This window comes from Conger conger, chromosome 18 (assembly GCF_963514075.1).
Source record: "Conger conger chromosome 18, fConCon1.1, whole genome shotgun sequence".
NCBI lineage: Eukaryota > Metazoa > Chordata > Actinopteri > Anguilliformes > Congridae > Conger > Conger conger.
Window position 1 is genome coordinate 25,286,614 of NC_083777.1, and position 21,646 is coordinate 25,308,259.

General features: G+C 51.9%; 1 protein-coding gene across 4 annotated transcripts in view; it reads left to right on the forward strand.

Moving 5' to 3' along the window:
* The window catches only part of LOC133117909 (echinoderm microtubule-associated protein-like 4), a 79,761-nt gene that overhangs the window by 47,682 nt on the left and 10,433 nt on the right, over positions 1-21,646 (forward strand). For 3 of the 4 annotated variants that reach the window (XM_061227421.1, XM_061227419.1, XM_061227422.1), the window contains 14 exons: positions 3,375-3,521; positions 5,003-5,028; positions 5,527-5,559; positions 7,246-7,369; positions 8,553-8,702; positions 9,521-9,590; positions 10,854-10,964; positions 11,708-11,803; positions 12,494-12,628; positions 13,369-13,504; positions 17,651-17,802; positions 18,705-18,830; positions 20,056-20,187; positions 20,762-20,829. In XM_061227421.1, coding sequence (XP_061083405.1) covers positions 3,375-3,521; positions 5,003-5,028; positions 5,527-5,559; positions 7,246-7,369; positions 8,553-8,702; positions 9,521-9,590; positions 10,854-10,964; positions 11,708-11,803; positions 12,494-12,628; positions 13,369-13,504; positions 17,651-17,802; positions 18,705-18,830; positions 20,056-20,187; positions 20,762-20,829 — 1,506 coding nt within the window. The remainder of the gene's footprint in view (positions 1-3,374; positions 3,522-5,002; positions 5,029-5,526; positions 5,560-7,245; positions 7,370-8,552; positions 8,703-9,520; positions 9,591-10,853; positions 10,965-11,707; positions 11,804-12,493; positions 12,629-13,368; positions 13,505-17,650; positions 17,803-18,704; positions 18,831-20,055; positions 20,188-20,761; positions 20,830-21,646) is intronic. The other variant, XM_061227420.1, reaches the window with a different exon arrangement.

Consider the following 21,646-nt stretch of genomic DNA (forward strand, 5'->3'; position numbering starts at 1 on the left):
CTGCCTGGGACCAAGGGCTGGAATGCTTTCCCAAAACATACCCCACCTGTCCCCCAACCCTCACCATCACTCCTCAAACCACCCTCTCACTCCCCAAACCACCCTCTCCAACTCACCCCCTCACTCCCAAACCCACACTATCACTCCCCAAACCCACCCTCTCACTCCTCAAACCACCCTCTCACTCCCCAACTCACCCTCTTACCCCCCAAACCACCCTCTCGCTCCCCAAACCACCCTCTCCAACTCACCCCCTCACTCCCCAACCCACCCTCTCACTCCTCAAACCACCCTCTCACTCCCCAACTCACCCTCTCCAACTCACCCTCTCACTCCCAAACTCACCCTCTCACTCCCCAAACCACCCTCTCCAACCCACCCTATCCAACTCACCCTCTCCCTCCCCAACTCACCCTCTCCAACTCAACCTCTCACTCTCCAACTCACCCTCTCACCCCCCAAACCACCCTCTCCCTCTCCAAACCCACCCTCTCACCTTCCCAACTACCTCATTCTACCTTTCCCTGTGGTCCAGGTCACACACGCACACACACAGACGCACTACAGGGTCTTGTACATGCACTGAACAAGCTCACTGGAACATCTGTCGGTTATGAACCAGTCCAGCTTGAAAGCGGTTGCTCAGTGAGTGTGAGTCTGTACAGTGTAGCAGGGTTGACTACGGGAACTGAACGAGAGCAGTGACTGGAAGTAAACACAGTGTGGTGAAATTATCGAAATGGCGTAATCAGTTTAGAGGCAAAACTAAAGATAAGTGAAAGAGGACGAAAAACGGACGGGGAAACATCATAACAGCATCGGTTTTTCCTGCCGAGTTGTTTGTAGTAAGGTAATCTGCACAGAATTGCCGAGTCATAACAGTCATCATTTTCATGACCAGAGGCATTCGACACTAAAACATGATCTGATTTACTACTTACGTCTGACAGCTTGTTTATAACCGTCAGCCCATTCTTCCTCTCTGAAGAGAAAGGCCTAACTGGTTCAGTCAGGGTGAGCGAGACTGTCAGGCTTCCGCAGTGGAGGATCATGGGAAACGAGCCCGGGGGGGTGGTCCGGGTCAAGTTCTCACAGTGGGGGTCCGTAATGTGAAGCAGATGCCCCTGCACTGCGCTATTTGTCCTCGTTTATCCACCGCGACCGGAAAGACCTCTCAATCGCCGCGGTTCTAAAGGGCTCCTGTCTGCAACTGGCCAATCAGGTTTGCTCGGTGTGAAGTTGGGCGTGGCTTACGTGGCCAGACCGGTGACCTCACTGGGCGAATCTTAACTCGCCCTGGGTTCGAACGGGCCTGAGAATGAAACAAGACGCCACAGGGTAACCTGTGAGCGCGTATGTAAATCAGTCCTGTCCCATCAGTCCTTGTCTTAGATACATTCAGGCCGTATTGGTGTCTCACTGTAACGGATGGGTGGGCTAATCAGTGAAGAGAGTAGTATTGAAGTAGGAGTCGTCCGGGATAATAGAGTGATCACATATGTAGCCATAGGGAGAGAGACTGTGTGAGAGTGTGTGAGAGTGTGTGAGAGTGTGTGAGAGTGTGTGAGAGTGTGCGAGAGTGTGCGAGAGTGTGCGAGAGTGTGCGAGAGTGTGCGAGAGTGTGCGAGAGTGTGCGAGAGAGTGCGAGAGAGTGTGAGTGTGATCTATAAAGGCACATCCTTCCTTTCTCTCTCCTCATCCACCTCTTAAACCTTTCCTCTGCCCCACCGCCCACCCACCTTCTCCCCCCCCACTCATTCATCTCGTCTCACACACACACACACACACACACACACACACACACGCACACAGTGTGAAGCATTTCAGCCCTGACTCCAGAGCAGTAGGGCTGCTGGGTCTGTGGGGGTTCAGCTTGCCCGGCCCCCAGGCCCCCTGGCCCCCCCTGCGTGTGACTCCCCCCCCGCGCACGCTGCCCTCTCCGGGGCTCCCACCCCGCCCCTCTGCGGTCTGGATCACTTCTGCGAACTCTGGCTTCCCGCTGAATTCCCGGCCGGCTCACTCGGCTGTGACCTCTGACCCCCTCAGATGGGCCGTCTGGGTCCCCTCCTCCCCCTCTGGAGTCCGCTCCGCGGCCAGGACCGGCCCGCTCGGGGAGAGGAGAGAGAGGGAGAGAGAGAGAGGGAGAGAGTACAGCTGCATTTACCTGCCCCCTGAGGCCCTCGGTCTGTGCCCCAGGAAAGCGGGCAGCCTGAGTTCAGAAGTGATCCAGAGCGCCGACTGCGTGACTGCTATTAACGCTCTCTCCTCTTCACAGCCTCGCACGGCGACTAGTGTCCGCTCTTCACCCGCCGTTTCTCCACCCGCTCGTTTGCCTCCTCTCTGCGCTCACTCTTTTCTCCCTCCCTCCTCCCCTCTCTCCCCCTCTCTCCTCTCTCCTCTCTCCTCTCTCTCCCCCCTCTCTCCCCCTCTCTCCTCTCTCTCCTCTCTCCCCCTCTCCCTCTCTCCCCTCTCCCCCTCTCTCCCCCTCTCTCCCCCCCTCTCCCCCCCCTCTCCTCCCCTCTCCCCCCCTCTCCCCCTCTCTCCTCCCCTCCCCCTCTCTCCCCCTCTCTCTCCCCTCTCTCCTCTCTCTCCTCTCTCTCCTCTCTCTCCTCCCCTCTCCTCCCCTCTCCCCCTCTCTCCTCTCTCTCTCCCCTCTCTCCCCTCTCCTCCCCTCTCATCCCTCTCTCCCCCTCTCTCCGCCTCACTCTCTTTCTGTTTAGCCTCCTCTCTCATTCGTCCGTTATGTGATGCTAAACTTGTGTGGCCTGTTTTTCCGCGTGAAGCCTGGGGGCCCGTGTTCTCCTCAGCCCAGTTCCACTAACCCACGCCGGGGGAAAGCTTTTCCCCGCCCGCCCTGTGCTTGGGTCTTTCTGCCGGATTGTGTACTCACTCAGCTGTGTGCCTCGTAGAGGGTGATAGTGCTCTCTCTCCATCTCTCTCTGTGTGATGCATTTCAGGTCGGCATAACCTGCTGGAGGTGTGGCATGTGTTTCTGAAGACACTGAAAAACTGCTATGATTTTAGCCACAGGTGTTGGTGAACCAGACATTTTTATGTAAACTATACACAGATGAAAAAGAAACATAACTGTCAAGATAATTGGCCCTAGTAGGCACTAAACCTAAATAACACGAGTTAAATATTTGTATTTGTAATTTATAATGAGCTTTTGAGTAGGCCTCCAGTTCAGGTCCTATGGTGGACTGACTCATTAAAAGCATTTTCAGTTTAACCTCCACCAGCATTGCCACTCCTCCACGGTCCGTACTCTAATTCTCCGTGCCTCTCTCTCCCACTCTGTGCCTGTGTGTGGTGAGCATGCACGCTCTGTGGGAGTGCCCGTACTGACCCCCTCTCTGCGCCTGTGGCTCCAGCAGAACCCAGAGCAGCAAGCGGAGCTCAGGAGGGATGGAGCGGTCCCAGAGCAGCACGTGGGAGGGTGGGGAGGAGAGCAGGAACAGGCTGGTGAAGGCAGCCTCCACCTCCAAGCTGCTGGCCAAGGTGGTGAAGAATGCCGAGAAGTGAGTGCCCTCCTCTTCTCCTCTTCTCCTCCCTCCGTCCGTCTGTCGGAGAGGAGTGCTCTAGGGCCCATACAGGCCCACAAGGAGGAATGGAGGACTTGGTATGGTTTTTTTGGAATGTTTTTTTTTTTTCTTCAAAATTCTAAAGTCAGTGTTCTAGAATTCCGTTGCATTCAGTTACCCAGCAGTGATTGTTACATCAGCATTAGAATGTTCAGTGAAGAACATTCTAATCCCGGATTTGTGATCGACACCTTAAAGGGTTAACTAGCCCGGTCATGTGCGCGCTGAGTTTCTTGATGTGCTAATTAGCGGAACGAATGCGCTAATTAGTGGAACTAATTAGCTAATCGAGCCGGGGTGAGCGTAGTGCACAAAGCCTGCACTGGTCCCCCAGGAACGGGATTGCCCTCTCCTGATGTAGCATACGTGGGTGAGGATATGGCTCACAGGAGATGGTAATCCTGGGGACGGGGGCCCTGGTTCCTTCCTGGCAGCGAGGTTCCAGTCAGCGTGACTTCCACTGTGGCCAGCTCTGTCCGCAGTCACCGAATCTCCCAAAGCGTAGGGGGGGAGGGGGGGGGGTGAATCAGTGTCCTGGCTGTCCTCCAGAGATCCCATCTCACATAATCACCGCGATTCGTCACGCCGCGTTTCTCAATGCGAGCAAACGGGCGTCCCACCAGGCGTGTGTCCTCGGTCCAAAACCTCATTTTATCTCGCTGGACGCCCAGCCGCCCACGGTGAACTAGGCTGAACCCCACTCTCATAATCCCTCTCGGGGTCCCCACCACATTTTTCTGATTTCTTTTCTTAGTTCTTTTCTCTTTTTTTTTTTTAACAGCGATTAACAGCGTCTCACCTACTCCAAAAAAAACACACGTGAACCGAAATGTGATGTGTTGAGGAGCATTTTCCAAAACAGATTCATTGTATTATTTTATGAAATGAATTTCAACATTTGCTCCAACAATCTAACTGTGATGCAGTGCAGTGCAATGTTTTGAATGCACGGGTTCAGAACAGACAGAATTTGTATGGTCAGGAATGTTTCTGAAATAGAAGTGTATTGACAGTAAATACACAGTACATTAAAGAAATGTTTGCTTGCTTGTTTCATATTGAAGGGGACATGTGCCATTGACTTCGAGCACGAAAGCGAAATGACTTTAAATTGTAATCATAACATTTACATGGAGCCAAACCTCAGTACATCTGACTAGCATTAGCTTGCATCATACTACCATATATATGTATAACAGCCCGTGAACTTTGAGACGTCTCTGTGATTCACTATAGCGTCAACACGCTGCAGTGAATTATGTTTTTTTTAAGATCATTCCTCTTGTGTTGCTGTGTGGGCCTGCAAGGGTATCCACATAAGAAATGCTAAGAGGTAAATCAAATTTGATTCAATCAGTCATATGGCATGTGGCTACAGTGGCTTGCAGTGACTTATCTCTGGTCTCTGACTCTTTCAGGCACAAAGACCCAGCTACCACCCAAGGTAAGCTATTATCCCGTATGAATACTAGCAGTTGCATGCTAAAGCATTGCCATATCTCAGGCTTGCATGCAAAGACATGCTATATCTCAGGGTTATGGGCTAAAATATTATATCAAGAGTTGGTCTGGATGTTTAGCCAGATGGCCGTTATCCACGGTGCTGTGCTATAGGTTCCAGTGCTGGCCTGGGTTTTTCTGGATCTCGAAGGGCTTAGGCTGTGGGTTCAAAGAGGGAACAGCGTGCCGTCATAGCACTTGGGGCTTTTGCAATTTTGGCCTTCAGGGTTTTTAAGCTGGTGGTATCTAAACGTTTGTGACTAACAGAACAAAGAGAGTGTATTCACTAGCTTTGGTGAACGTTTTGTTGAATGCCCCTTAGATCCCTGATAATCCCACACTTTCTTCTGATCATTTCAGCTTTCATGTTGTGTCTTCCGTGTTCGTTTTCATTTAAGCCTTTCGCTCATTTGTGTTGATTTTATTTCTGTCTCATAACCAGCCAAGATGTCGACTCGAGAGAAGAACAGCCAAGGTAAGATCTCAACTGGAGCATGACGAGGGCTACAAAAGAAGTTCTTGCTTACCATGTCTTACTTTGGGCTGCTCTCTCTCTCTACCTCTCTCCCTCCCTGTCTCCCCCTCTTCCTCTCTCCCTCCCTTCTCTCATTCTTTCTACGTCTCCGTTCAATTCGAATGTCTGTATTGGCATGCCAAAGACATTTTTTTCGTCTGGTCAAAGCTCGTCACATTGACATTACTGGAAACAGTGCTCGGTGATTAAAAAGTTCACGAGTGAAAAATTCATGACTAAATGGCGAGTGTTGCAACAGGAATTTCCCAAATAAAGTGGAATCCTCAACCTTACGGCGCCTAGCTTTTCACACAATTACACCGCGTGATCAACCGCACAAAAACCAGCCTCCAGTTTCCCCATTGATATAGATTTCAATGCTCATGAATTCGGGCTGTGTGTTTCATTTTTTTTTATGTGTGGCACTGGGACCAATAGCTGCGTATAATCGTAAACCTAATTAATCCTGCATAGAGAGACTCTATTGAGAGGAATTTGGAAGTGCCATTTTCCCAGCCATAGAAAGAGACATGGCTCCCTAACCTCCACCCTCCCTAACCTCCACCCTCTCCCAGGGCGTGGTTCCGCGCCCCCCCGGCTGTGTGGGTGCAGAGCGGCGATGTTTGCTCTCTCCCTCAGACGAGCAGGAGCGAGAGAAGCATTCCCTTGTTACTCAGCGCTTAATCGATCAGCTCGTGAGCCTGTTTTTTCCTGTGGCTGCACTGCTCATAGATTTTTAAGGTGAAGGGAAGCGGCCCCGCGGCTGTCCTCAGGGGGAGTGATTATCCCTGCTGTGGAAGGGCCTCGGGATCCCTGCTGCTCCCATTTCCCCCTGCATGTGTGCCGGTCTGCTTCGGGAATTGGACGGGAATTGAGGAAAACACATTCCAGCAGGCCCGGCCGCTGAAACCTGAGCCTTCATCTCCGTCTCCTCCTCTTCCTCCACACGCCTCCTGTTTGTCTCCATTCCAGCCGCTCCGCACGGCACTCACCGTGTGTCTGTGTCTGTGTGTGTGTCTGTGTGTCTGTGAGTCTGTGTGTGTGTCTGTGTGTGTATGTGTATGTGTCTGTGTCTGTGTGTGTATGTCTGTGCGTCTGTGAGTCTGTGTGTGTCTGTGTCTGTATGTGTGTCTGTGTGTCTATGTGTCTGTGTCTGTGCCTGTGCCTGTGCCTGTGTCTGTGTGTGTGTCTGTGTGTATGTGTATTTGTCTGTGTGTATGTGTCTCTGTCTGTATGTCTGTCTGTCGCATGCCTGTCTGTGTGTATGCGCGCACGCGTGTGTGTGTGTGTGTGTCTGTGTATGTGTCTGTGTGTGTGTGTCCGTGTCCATGTCTGTGCCTGTCTGTATGATGTGGGTCTTTGATAAACATTCGCAAAAGTCACTGCAGTCGAACATGTGCGTTGAGTTGGAGCCTGGCCTGCCTGTTCTCTGAGGTTTCTCCCTCTTTCTCATCCTCCTCATCCTCCTCTTTTCCTGCTCTCTTTTTTGGGGGGGGCGGGGTGACTACATTAAGGGGGATTGAGCGGAGTGGTAGATGTTTTGGGCTGTGATGTCTTCTCTCCTCAGAGGGGGACTACATTAAGGTGAGGTGGGAGGTGTGATTGAGGTTTTGGGGTGGTGTACTGTAATGGCTTCTCTCTCCTCAGAGGGGGACTACATTAAGATGTTCATGCGGGGGAGGCCCATCACCATGTTCATCCCATCCGACGTGGAGAACTACGACGACGTGAAGACCGAGCTGCCGTCTGAGAGGCTGAAGCTGGAGTGGGTGTATCCTTCTCCCACACGTCTGTCTGTCTGTCTGTCTCTCTCCTGCATCCACTGTCTCTATTTAGGCCTGACTATATCTGTCCTTCAGTTTAATTCGGCTTTTGGATCTTCTGCCCAAAATATATGTCTGCCTGTCTGTCTGTTAGCATGCCTGCATTTTTGTCCTGTCTGCTTGTCTGTCTCTGTGTCTATCTGTCAGTCTGCCTGCCTGTCTGTTTGTCTATGTCTCGCTCTGCATGTCTGTCTGTCTGTCTGTCTGTCTGACTGTCTGTCTGACTGTGTACCAGCAGTATTTGTCCCTCTCTGTCTCTCTGTGCGTTTGTCTTGGCTGTCCGTCTGTCTGTCTCTCCGCCTGTGTGTTTGTCTTGGCCGTCTGTCTGTCTGTCTGTCTCTCCGTGCGTTTGTCTTGGCTGTCCGTCTGTCTGTCTGTCAGGCCTTGTGTTTGTCCTGTCTCTTGGCTGGCTGTTGGGCTGCACTTCCTCTCCCTGCCGCAGTGCTGCTTCCTGGTTGGCTGAGCCAGGAGCGGATCCTGCGGATGTGGGCCCGCCCTTCCTCTGGTGGTTCATGGCCTCCCCACTGGCTCTCTCTCCATCTCTCCGTCTCTCCGTCTCTCTCCCTCTGTGTGTGAGAGTGTGAGAGTGTGCGAGTGTGCGAGTGTGCGAGTGTGCGAGTGTACGAGTGTACGAGAGTGTGAGAGTGTGAGAGTGTGAGAGTGTGCGAGTGTGCGAGTGTGCGAGTGTGCGAGTGTGAGAGTGTGCGAGTGTGAGAGTGTGCGAGTGTGAGAGTGTGAGAGTGTGCGAGTGTGAGAGTGTGCGAGTGCATGTACAGTATGAGTGCATGTGTATGTGTGCGTGGGAGTGCGTGCATGCATGTACAGTATGATTGCCTGTGTGCGTGTGCGTGTGTGTGTGTGTGTGTGTGTGTGTGTGTGCGCGTGCGTGTGTGCCTGTGTGCCTGTGTGCCTGTGTGCCTGTGTGCCTGTGTGTCTGTGTGTGCCTGTGTGTGCCTGTGTGCGCCTGTGTGCGCCTGTGTGCGCCTGTGTGCGCCTGTGTGCGCCTGTGTGTGCCTGTGTGCGTGTGTGTGTGTGTGTGTGTGTGTGTGTGTGCGCGTGCGTGTGTGCCTGTGTGTGCGTCTGTGTGCGTGTGTGCACACGTGTGTTCTGCTCCTTGACTCCGTGGCTCAGGTACGGCTACAGGGGTCGTGACTGCAGGGCGAACGTGTACCTGCTCCCCACGGGGGAGATCGTGTACTTCATCGCCTCCGTGGTCGTGCTCTTCAACTACGAGGAGCGCACGCAGCGCCACTACCTGGGACACACGGACTGCGTCAAATGGTGCGTCGCCTAAACCGCGTAGCCAAAAGAGCGTCAGCCACTGACATCACTGACCCCTATTAGTGGCTCTGTTGATAGTGTGGGCGGGGCTCAGTGTCGGTTGCATATTCAGATTTAAAATGTTTTTGTCCATCCCAGCTTTCCTCTATCGAACTACCCCATCAGCATTTGCCTCAGTTCCCTCTGAGAAACTCTGATAGTCCTGACCTAATGACCTAATCAATTATTTACACTGACCGCATTTGTCATTTCTGTTTAAATGTGGAGGTGACCCTCTCTTTCCTGCTCTGTGAACCTGTTCTCACATCTCTCCCCCATGTGTGCTGTTTCTGTGTGTGCTGTCTGTGTGTGCTGTCTCTGTGTGTGCTGTCTCTGTGTGTACTGTCTGTGTGTGTGCTGTCTCTGTGTGTGCTGTCTGTGTGTGCTGTCTCTGTGTGTGTGCTGTCTGTGTGTGTGCTGTCTCTGTGTGTGTATTGTCTGTGTGTGTGCTGTCTCTGTGTGTGCTGTCTCTGTGTGTGTGCTGTCTCTGTGTGTGTACTGTCTGTGTGTGTGCTGTCTCTGTGTGTGTACTGTCTGTGTGTGTGCTGTCTCTGTGTGTGTACTGTCTGTGTGTGTGCTGTCTCTGTGTGTGTGTTGTCTCTGTGTGTGCTGTCTGTGTGTGTGCTGTCTGTGTGTGTGTGCTGTCTCTGTGTGTGCTGTCTCTGTGTGTGTACTGTCTCTGTGTGTGCTGTCTGTGTGTGTGCTGTCTGTGTGTGTGTACTGTCTCTGTGTGTGCTGTCTGTGTGTGTGTGCTGTCTCTGTGTGTGTGTCCGGTGCAGTCTGGCGATCCACCCTGATAAGATCCGCATCGCCACGGGGCAGATCGCTGGCGTGGACAAGGATGGTCGAGTGAGTACCCCCCCCCCCCCCCCCCCCCGCCACCCCTTCATCACGCCCAGCTCCCAGTTACCCCGACTTTCACACCACCATGGGGGGTTAAACTGGTTTTAAAGGAAACAACACCCTCTCCCCACACACCACCCATGTGGCGCTGCTAGCCTGCTACCAAAATGACTCAGATTCTGGCTGTGGAGTGTGCATGTGTAGAGAAGGAACAATAGGCACGGTGTGTGTATTGTGCAACTTGTGTGTGCGCGTGTGTGTGTGCGCGCGTGTGTGCTTGCACACGCGTGTCCCAGCTTGCGTTGTGCAATAGACTGTATTCAGGTCTCATCACACATGACACATTTAGCAGGGGCTGCCAGGAGTACCGTACACACGTGTGTTTTCACGCCCTGCATATTCAACATAATTAGTGCAGCTGGGCTTTCAGCGGCCAGGTTGATGGGTTGAGTCCCATTTGGGGCGCTGCTTTTGTTCCCTTGAGTAAGGTACTTCAGCCAAATCAAGTCAGCCAAAACTTGCGCCAGGAAATACAGAGCTGCAACAATGGATAATATGTGAAGAATGCAATGGATAAGGGCTTCTGCTAAATGTTGAAAAATGTCTAAAATGTAAATGAGAGAAATTTCCTAAATTGCATTACAGTTATCACGCTGCATAAAGTAATAAGCTGATAGCTGTTTTAGTTAAGTCTAATGCATTACGATGAAGCTAACATATAATTATTTTGAACTTAATGTTGCATACTTTGCGTTCAGGCAAATTGATATCTAATGAAGCAGCAGTACTTTTCTCAGTGGTGCACCAGCAGGTTTCCTCAGACTGAATCTGCTGGTTATGAGCCCAGTTCCAACCGTGCCTGTCGCCCCCAAATCAACGCACGCTTCAGCAGAAGGGTGATGGGAATTCCTGGAGAAAATTATGCGCGTTGTGTGTTAATAAAAACATAAAGCAAAAAAAAACATAAAGCTCAAAAAGCATATGACCGAAAAGCAGGGATGTGGGATTACCCAGACTCGCATAAACACCTCAAATCTCAACCTCTACTCTGGTACACTTCCTTTCTCCAAAACACTTCCTTTCTGAGCAAATTTCATTTCAATACAGCTTGCCCTGTCATGAAAAAAATCTAGTAATTTCCTCAATTTCCAACCTTAAAAAACATAAGAATAGGAGATAAGCTGATGTTTCCCAGTTCTCAAAAAACATATTATTGCTGACTCTGACTATTGAGGACATTAACACCCCCTCCCCTTCCTCCTTCCCTAGCCCCTGCAGCCCCACGTCAGGGTGTGGGACTCGGTCAGCCTGTCCACCCTCCAGGTCATCGGCCTGGGCACCTTCGAGAGGGGCGTGGGCTCGCTCTCCTTCTCCAAAGCCGTGAGTCCTTCCTCATCCTCCCTCTCCCGCCTCTTCCTCTTCCTCACGGCGGGCGTTAAACGTGGCCGCCCGGGGCCGAGATCGCTAACGGCGAGCCGCGCGACTCGAGCCCCGCTCCTGAGGGGCGGAGGAGGGGGCACGGCGTTCCTTTCTGTTCTCGGTGAACGGGAGCGGTTGTGCGCTCTCCGGAGCCCCGCTCCTGAGGGACGGAGGAGGGGGCACGGCGTTCCTTTCTGTTCTCGGTGAACGGGAGCGGTTGTGCGCTCTCCGGAGCCCCGCTCCTGAGGGACGGAGGAGGGGGCACGGCGTTCCTTTCTGTTCTCGGTGAACGGGAGCGGTTGTGCGCTCTCCGGAGCCCCGCTCCTGAGGGGCGGAGGAGGGGGCACGGCGTTCCTTTCTGTTCTCGGTGAACGGGAGCGGTTGTGCGCTCTCCGGAGCCCCGCACTGTGAACTCGCTGTGTGGACAGAGCCTCACCTGGCTGCCAAATGCCTCACACTGTCTCTAATCAGCACTATTTTACAGTGTTTACAGTCCTCTCTCTCCCTCTCTTTCTTTTTTTCTCTCACTCTTTTTTTCCCCCCTTCACTCTCTCAAATAAGAGTTCTGATTCAATTGTGGTGTATTCCCCACATATAGGTATATTTCCCCCCTCTCTGTTTCTGTCACTCTCCCTCTGAACATATTCCGTGTTTGTTCATAAATCGCTGAAATATTGTATTTTATTTGTCGTATGTTTTCACAGGACACGGGTACCCACTTGGGGGTGATCGATGACTCTAATGAGCACATGATGACTGTTTGGGATTGGCAGAAGAAATCCAAGATTGCTGAGATTAAGGTTAGTACCCCATTGGTGACACTACAATAAACTACACTACAGTGCATTATATTACATTACATTACATGGCAGTCATTTAGCAGATGCTCAAATCCACTGTTAGTTTCAGCCAGGAATACAAAAGTACAATATAATCAAGAATTAACCAAAGGCTCATTTGTAATCAATACAAGTTAGTCAAACAATCCAGCAAGTAGTAAATGAAACAAAAGCAAATTCCACATCAAACTTATCATTGCCCTGCTATACCTGTAACATTATTATACCAGGGAAGTCAAAAAGAATGTCTATACGTGGCTATAGAGGGTCAGGGAATCATGTGGTCTGACCAGGCGAGTCTCCAGCCTGAGTAGGTTGATGGGAAGGGTTTCTTCGGTGAGTTTTATGGAGACAGGGCGGAAGAGAGAGGGGGCTGTAGTTATGGCAGGCATTTATATAGCGCCTTTATCCAAAGTTATGGATGGGTTTCCTGAGCAGGGGATGATGCAGGACTGCAGGAACACATTGAGGGGACAGAGAGGAGTTCACCGGGGAGGATGTTGGGAGAGATGGATTGGAAGAGGAGTGTGGGAGTAGGATCCAGGGAGGGGTAGTTAGACTGTCGGATAGCTGTAGTTAAAAGAGGTCAACGTCTTCCCCTCTGCGATGCCGCCTGTCTGTAACTGTCTGTCTTCTGCTCCGCCCCTCCAGACCACCAATGAGGTGGTGTTAGCGGTGGAGTTCCACCCCACGGACGCCCACACCATCGTCACCTGCGGCAAGTCCCACGTCTTCTTCTGGACCTGGAGCGGCACCTCGCTGGCACGCAAGCAGGGAATCTTTGGGGTGAGAGCACATGGAGACACACACACACATGCACACACGCGCACATACACACTCGCGCACACACACACACACACAGTGCATGCATGCTCATATACACGCACACACACACGCATGCGCGCACACACACACACACACACACACACACTTACAGTGCATGCATGCTCATATACACACACACACATGCACACACACTCACACACACACACGCACACACACTTACAGTGCAAGCATGTGCGCATACACATGCACACACACACACGCATTCACACTTACAGTGCATGCATGCTCATATACACACACACACACACACACATGCACATTCACACACACTCACACACATGCACACACACTTACAGTGCATGCATGTACACATATGCGTACACACACACACAAACTTACAGTGCATGCACACAAACAAGCGTACACATAGTCTATAATGTGCGTATTGACATGCATGAACAAATGCTTGTGCACACACAGCCGTGCGCTCCACACACACACATACATACGCATGCATGCACTCACACACTCATATCCATGCTTATTTGCAATAAACTCAACTCTTTTATTGGCAAGAAATGCAATGCAAATGCGCAGCCAAACCATACGTAACATCCAACCGGAGCCAAACGCATAAAAAGAAGCCACATAGTCGAACTCTGACAGCAGCATTAATTACTCTAATACTTCCCCCGAGTTCCCACCTCACTCCGCGTCTGTTTCTGCCATCATCGCCGCAGAAATACGAGAAGCCCAAGTTTGTGCAGTGCCTGGCCTTCCTCAGCAACGGGGACATCCTGACGGGCGACTCGGGGGGCATCATGCTGGTGTGGAGCCGCAGCACTGTGGAGCCCGCCCCGGGGAAGGGCCCCAAAGGTACCCCTGTCGTCAGATACCCGCACCCTGTGAACCCCAACCCTCAGATACCCACACCCTGAGAACCCCAACCCGCAGATACCCCCACCCTGAGAACCCCAACCTTCAGATACCCACACCCTGAGAACCCCAACCCTCAGATACCCACACCCTGACACCCCCAACCCTCAGAACCACCTCAACCCTCAGATACCTCCACCCTGAGAACTCCAACCCTCAGATACCCACACCCTGAGAACCCCAACCCTCAGATACCCACACCCTGACACCCCCAACCCTCAGGTACCCACACCCTGATGCCCCCAACCCTCAGAACCACCTCAACCCTCAGATACCTCCACCCTGAGAACCACCCCACCCTCAGATACCCGCACCCTAAGAACATTCCCAACTCTAACACTCCCACCCCCACCGCTGATACCCCCACCCTCAGATACCTCCACCCTGAGAACCACCCCACCCTCAGATACCCGCACCCTAAGAACATTCCCAACTCTAACACTCCCACCCCCACCGCTGATACCCCCACCCTCAGATACCTCCACCCTGAGAGCAACCTGCACCTTCAGTACCACCCCACCCTGAGAACCACCCCACCTCTGATACCCGTACCCTGAGAACCACCCCAACTCTGATACCCACAACCTGAGAGCCACCCCACCTCAGTGAAATTCGAAAGGCACAGAGTGAGGGAGGGGGGTGAGATTGAGAAAAGAGAAGTGAGTTGGAAGGAGCGAAAGGGAGAATGCGGGGGTAGAGAAAAGGGTGTGTGCGCTGGCAAGCGTTTCGTATCAGCCCTACGTGCCTGGAGGAAGATCCGTGTTCCAATGGTAATTGTTTTCGCTGGCATGTGGGAGAACTGGTCTTAAAGAGAGCGAGGTGGCGAGAGAGAGAGAGAGAGAGAGCGAGAGAGATGTGCCAGTTAGAACTGTTAATCCGTATTTATTTACTCTCTCCGTCGCGGCTAGTCAGACCGTAGCGCCCCGGGGCTGTGGCTGTCTGAAGGGCCGTCTCAAATGGAGGGTAACGAGGCACACTCTGAGGCAGTGGCAGTCCCTCGGTGCTTCGGGAAAAGTAGGCGTGTGCGGTTCACCGTCCCAAACCACTGTCCTGAGTCAAGGCCGGCACATTCGTGTCTTGTCAGGTTCTGTAGTTCCAGATTCCCCTCCTGACTTTGTATTGGATGAACTGTAACTGAACTGTAACGAGTTCCGTGCCATTTGCATGGACAGGCGCACGGACTAAAGGCCAACAGACGTGTGCTGTTGTTTGCGGGACAGTTAGACGTGGGCAAAGGAGCGGGAAGCGATGCGTGGTGTTGCCGTCGATGCAAATGCGTTAGGACACGATACCTTCCCTCGATGCTGTCTCAGGCACTGGGCCTGTGCTGCTAAGGTTAATATTTGTGCAGCTCAGTTCCTGTTTCCCTTCGCACGCGGCCTCCTTTAGCAGAGTCAAACTCTGCCCCCTGCAGGTCGAGCAGCCTTCCTGCGGCCCGGTTGTTCTGCCGGGCGCTGTGCCAGCAGTGCTCTCCCTTAGCGGCTCCCAGGGCTGCAACCAGACGCGTGACGCAGTCCGTAGGACCGGCCGACCTTTGACCCCCGTAGTGCCTTCACGCCACTCTCTGACCTGTCATTCCCTTACCTATCTGTTACTCTCTCTACTTTCTCCCTGTCTGAAATAAGTTTATAAAAATACTCACGGGTGGTGAGGTTCTCCGCTCTCCTTTATTGTAAAGTGGACCAGACACAAGCGTTGAAATACTTTTTATTCGGGCTTTACCTTTTAAGAGACAGAATGTGCAGAGTGAAAAATATGCGGAGCATGACTTGCACATTTCTGCTGTGTGCTCTGAACGGACCGGCTGAAAAAGTGCAGAAAGGAGCCAAAACCTTCAGTTAAACAAGCAGACGTGTGCCAGTTTGTACAGTATGTGCTTTGGCTACGGCTTTATGGAACAGGGACAACTCATATAAACGCAGTCACGCTAGGTACATCACCTTTATGAACCTTAACCCTTTCTAAAGAAAACTACATCTACACACGGCCCACAATATATCTGTTAACTAGCTAGATATCGTGCAAGTTAGCAGTCTACTGCATGGCTGTCCCTGTTATTGTGTCTGTCAACACACATTGTTGGTTCATTTAGCTGAGTCATGAATGGATCAAAGGGTCAGCCTTCATTTTGTCCCAAAGATCTGTCCAGTTTGCCAATTGCTGCCAATTTCATATGGATTCATAACAGCTGAGATGTTGAACACTCTTCTTTGTGGATGACATGGGTTTTCTCTCTTTCTATGCCTGGTTTGCCCTTTATTACAGCGACGAGGAACAGTGAAATGCTCTGTGTTTAGCCGTAAGAGCACTGGGTCTCTTTGTACTGTCCTTGCTGTCATGGCGAGAACAGTGTCTGGTAGCAGCAGATGACCCCCAGCAGGGACGGGTGTTGGGTGTTTGGTGTTGAAATGTCGGCCATTTTGAGAGCTCCCCATTGCTGCCTGTGGAAACGATGGGCAGTTTGGTTGCGTTGGTGGCGCAGGCTGTGCTGGGCCAGCGGCGGATTAGAGAAACAGTTGAGCTGTGCTGAACTCTGGAGTGCTGCTGAGAGGTGTGTGTGTGTGTGTGTGAAACCAGCTGGGGCTTTGGGGCTTTGGAGCTCTGGACATTTGGGCTTTTGGAGGTTTGAGGGTATGGAAGGTTGGCGGTTTGGAGTTCAGGGGCTTTGGGCCTCTGGAGGTTTGAGGCTATGGAGGTCTGGCGCTCTGTAGAGTTAGGGCTCTGAAGGCTTTGGGGCTTTGGAGGTCTGGAGGTTTGAGACTATGGAGGGTTTGGGGTTTGGAGTTCAGGGGCTTGGGGCCTCTGGAGGTTTGAGGCCCTGGTGCAGGGAGGGGAGCCCCTGCCCTTCTGACCCTCCCCGGTGGGCTTCCCCTGCTGCTGGGCCTGCTTTATCAGCTCAGCCTTCAGAGCTGTTACAGTAGCCATACACTGGAGGAATGTGGGGAACGCAGACACAGGCTTGGGTCCAGGACACACACACAGAAACACACACACCGCGCACACACACGCACACACACACACACACACACACACACACAGAAAAACACACACACACACAGAAACACACGCACCGCAAACACACACACACACACACACAGAAAAACACACACCACCCACACACACACACCGTACACACATTCACACATGCACACACCACACACACACACACACACACACACACACCGTACACACATTCACACATGCACACAAATACACACACAGAAACACACACCACACACACACACACAGTGCACACAAATATACACACGTATACACACACACAAGCGCACTCAAATATGTATGCGCATACACACACACACACATACACACACAAATATACACACACACGTTTGCTCACACACACAGGCACACATATACACACACACACACACAGATATACACACACATGCTACGTACACACACACATACAATGTGCGCGCACGCACACACAAACACACAGACACATGCTCACCCATATGCACAAATGCAGGCACACGTACACAGACCCACACAGACACGCCCACACATACCCAGACATGCCCACACATACACACACACGTACACAGACACACACACACACACACGTACACAGACACGCCCACAGACACGCCCACACACACATACACGCACAGACACACACACACACACACACACACACGCTCATGATTCTCCTCAGCCTCACGCTGCAGTCCTGGAAACAAGAGAGTGCCTGTCTTGAATTCCCACCATAAACCACATTAATGACTGTGAAGTATTCCTGGTATTTACTCCCAGAAGTCTGGTCTGTGAGGCACTGTGCACTCACTCTGCTCTCATCTCCACTCTCACCTTCACTCCCTTTTTCTCTCGTCGCGGTGTCGAGGGTGGGTCAAATCTCTTCGGTTATTCTACCCTGTTTCTTCTCTCCGTGTGTTTCATTGTTTACCCCCCTGCCCTTGATAAAATGCCAGGCTCCAGGCGTTTGTGATATAGGGCTCTATCTGAGCCGGTCGCTATGGAGAGAGAGAACCCCTCCCCTCTGTTTGTGTCTGTTCCTGTCTGCTACGTGTCTCACCCCCTGCTTCTCCGCGTGGCTCCCTCCGCCAGGCGTGTACCAGATCAGCCGGCAGATCAAGGGGCACGAGGGCAGCGTGTTCACCCTGTGCCAGATGAGGAACGGCACCCTGCTGACGGGGGGCGGGAAGGACCACAAGATCGTCCTGTGGGACCACAACCTGCACGCGGAGAGAGACATCGAGGTAGAGAGAGAGAGAGAGAGAGGCCCATAACCCTGCTGCACACATACACGGTGGTTTTTCAAAGTTTTTCAGTCAACTCTCAGGGAGGGCCACATATTGTAAGGTCAACAACTTCATGCATTTCTCTAGGGGCAGCCTGTAGCCTAGTGGCTAAGGTACATGACTGGGGCAGCCTGTAGCCTAGTGGCTAAGGTACATGACTGAGCCAGCCTGTAGCCTAGTGGCTAAGGTACATGACTGGGCCAGCCTGTAGCCTAGTGGCTAAGGTACATGACTGGGCCAGCCTTTGGCCTAGTGGCTAAGGTACATGACTGGGCCAGCCTTTGGCCTAGTGGCTAAGGTACATGACTGGGCCAGCCTGTAGCCTAGTGGATAAGGCACATGACTGGGACCTGGAAGGTTGGCGGTTCAAGCCCCGGTGTAGTCACAATGAGATCTGTGCAGCTGTTGAGCTCTTAACCCCACAAGTCACATTGGATAAAAGTGTCAGCTAAATAACTGTAATGTAATTATTGGGGACCGGCGGCCATGTTGGCACATAGACACACACACACACACACACACACACACACATGCACACACATGCACACACACACACACATGCACACACATGCACACACACACACACGCACACACACACACACACGCACACACACACACATGCACACACATGCACACACACACACACACACACACACACACACACACACACACACACACGCATTCACACGCATTCATGCACACGCCCAAGCATATACAGTACATATATGCCCCACACGCCCCCAAGATTTCACACACCCCCTCATCAATTAAAATCATCTTCATCCATCACATTTTCTCCAATTCTTCTCAACTCCTCCGTCCCTCCCTCCCTCCCTCTCTTCTTCCCTGTGGTCTTGCAGGTCCCTGACCAATATGGAACTATTCGATCAGTGGCCGAGGGGAAGGGGGAGCAGTTTTTGGTGGGCACGTCGCGCAACTTCATCCTGAGGGGGACGTTCAACGATGGGTTCCAAGTGGAAGTGCAGGTGAGGGCAGACTGCCGTTCTCTTCCTCTCTCAGTGCATCCCGGGCTCCATGATGTTGCCTCTTCAGTGTAGCGAGTGCAGAGATAAATCACTGTTCCACTGTCCGACTAGCTACGGCACACAGAAGACCGTTGTGTACACGTTGTGTGTGGAGTTGGGCTGTGTCCATGGACAGTTTGGCAGATATTGCGGACTGGTGGCCAGCTATGGAGTCTGGTGAACATGCCTGTAGTTGTTTACGCACTGATACTCTGGCTTGTTTGGTATTAATTTATTGTACACGCATAGTCCAATATGGACACTCTCAGGTAGTTTGCTGCACAGTTAGTTTGGGACATAGGTAGCTGTAGTTTGTCCACAGGTAGTCAGAAACTCCAGTAGCTGTAGTTTTGTACACAGGTAGCTGTAGTTTGTACACAGGTAGCCAGGCTGAGGAGCCTTGCTGAATCCTGGCGGTGTAAATCAGGGCAGATCTGAGAGTTTCCTGCCCTAATAAGCAGCAGGGGTGGAGGGACAGGGGCAGGTGCGGCCCGCGCAGATGAAAGGGATTCCATGACTGTACGCCGCGTCCAACACCCGTTCCTGCTCATTGGTTCCAGCTCATTTCCTTCCGGATTGAGCGCAGAAGAGAACCATTATATCAGGAGATGAAGCGGGAGAGCTGTCGTACGTGGGGAGGGGGAAGGGGGATGTAATTTTCTGGCGATTTACTGTTTAAATAAACAAATGTCTGTCAAATTCCCCTTCAGTCTTTCAGCTGTGGCCAGCTGGGCCCTTTGAAGCCTCCCCGCTTGGTGTGTGTGTGTCTGTGTGTGAGTGAAAGAGGCTTGTTCCCTCTTGTTTCTCTTGGCCTCTTCACGTGGGCGATACAATGTCTCTTATCCTTAAACCTCCCCTATTGTACACCTTTTCAGTGTTTTATATAAGGTCCTGAGAACCATAAGGAAACGTTTGTGTGGTTTCAAGTACCACCAAACGATCTCTATCCAGTTTTACATGTCCATTCTCCAGCGCCTATCCTGAGCTTTTCCAAGCTTAGGGTTTTAGTGACTGTGTCTTTAAAGCCCAGTTTATTGTCCAGCGACAGGCTTGTCGACTGAAATCGCAGAACGTTCACGGACGTTGTATTGCCGTCGGACGTCGACTGTCGTTGCGCGGAGAAAAAAAGTATAGACGCACCCCAAATGTCATTTTACACAACATGGGCATGTCCCCCCCTCCTCAGGGTCACACGGACGAGCTGTGGGGGCTGGCCTCGCACCCCTTTAAGGACGTGTTCCTCACCTGCGCCCAGGACCGGCAGGTGTGCCTGTGGAACTCCGTGGACCACTCCCTGGAATGGACCAGGCTCCTGGACGTAAGCACCGCCCGACCGCAGCCCGTTCAGCCTGTCACGTGACACCTGCAACTTCCTGTGCGGCTGGAACCTGTCTACAGGTTGAGGTTGTCTAGTATTGACTAATGTTTTTTCTCCCTCTGTCCCCCCCATCTATCCGTACCTTTTTGTTCCCTCCTTTGAATGAATCGATTCTTTCCACTTCTCTCACTGTCTTCTGCTTTTCTCTTCTTCTCCTACCCCTCCCTGTCTTCTGCTCTCTCCTTTCGCTCCATTCCATCCTGACACTGCTCATACCTTTCTCTTTGTCTCTGTCCCTTCCTCCCCCTCTCTCTCTCCTTCCTCTCCCCCTCCTGCTCTCCCTCTCTCTCTTTCCCTCTCCCTCTCTCTCTCTCTCCCCCTCTCTCTCCCACTCTCCCTCCCTCTCCCTCCCTCTCTCTCCCTCTCTCCCTCTCTCTCTCTCTCCCCCTCTCCCTCCCTCTCCCTCCCTCTCCCTCCCTCTCCCTCCCTCTCTCCCTCTCTCCCTCCCTCCCTCTCTCCCTCTCCCTCCCTCTCTCCCTCTCCCTCCCTCTCCCTCCCTCTCTCTCTCCCTCAGGAGCATGGTCACTGCGCGGACTTCCACCCCAGTGGTGCTGTAGTGGCCATTGGGACTCACTCAGGAAAGTACGTCTGCAGCGTGACAGTCCCGACAGTCCCTCGTACTCAGACCAACACTCTCAGCGCAGAACCGTCTCGCCGAACACAACCAGTAGAAAACCCACTGTAGAACTGCGCTACTCAACTCCACTGTGTATGGAGGTATTTGCTCCTTCTGTGCGCTACACCATCTGATTTCACTAATTAGCCTATTATCTGAACCAAGCAGGTAAAATAATTAGTGAAATCAGGTGGTGTAGCGCACGGTAGGAGCAAATATCTGCAGACACTGTGGCCCGCTGTGTCAGCGCTGATATGAAACCTTCATGCAGTAGTGCAGTAGAACCTTCATACAGACTCGTACAGTAGAACCTTCATACAGACTCATACAGTAGAACCTTCATACAGACTCATGCAGTAGAACCTTCATACAGACTCATACAGTAGAACCTTCATACAGACTCATAGAGTAGAACCTTCATACAGTAGAACCTTCATACAGACTCGTACAGTAGAACCTTCATACAGACTCATACAGTAGAACCTTCATACAGACTCGTACAGTAGAACCTTCATACAGACTCGTACAGTAGAACCTTCATACAGACTCACACAGTAGAACCGTCATACAGACTCATACAGTAGAACCTTCATACAGACTCACACAGTAGAACCTTCATACAGACTCATAGAGTAGAACCTTCATACAGTAGAACCTTCATACAGACTCATAGAGTAGAACCTTCATACAGTAGAACCTTCATACAGACTCATACAGTAGAACCCTCATGCAGGAATGGTTTGTGAAGCGGTCCAGCGTGTATCTTCCACTCAGTGTCCCCCC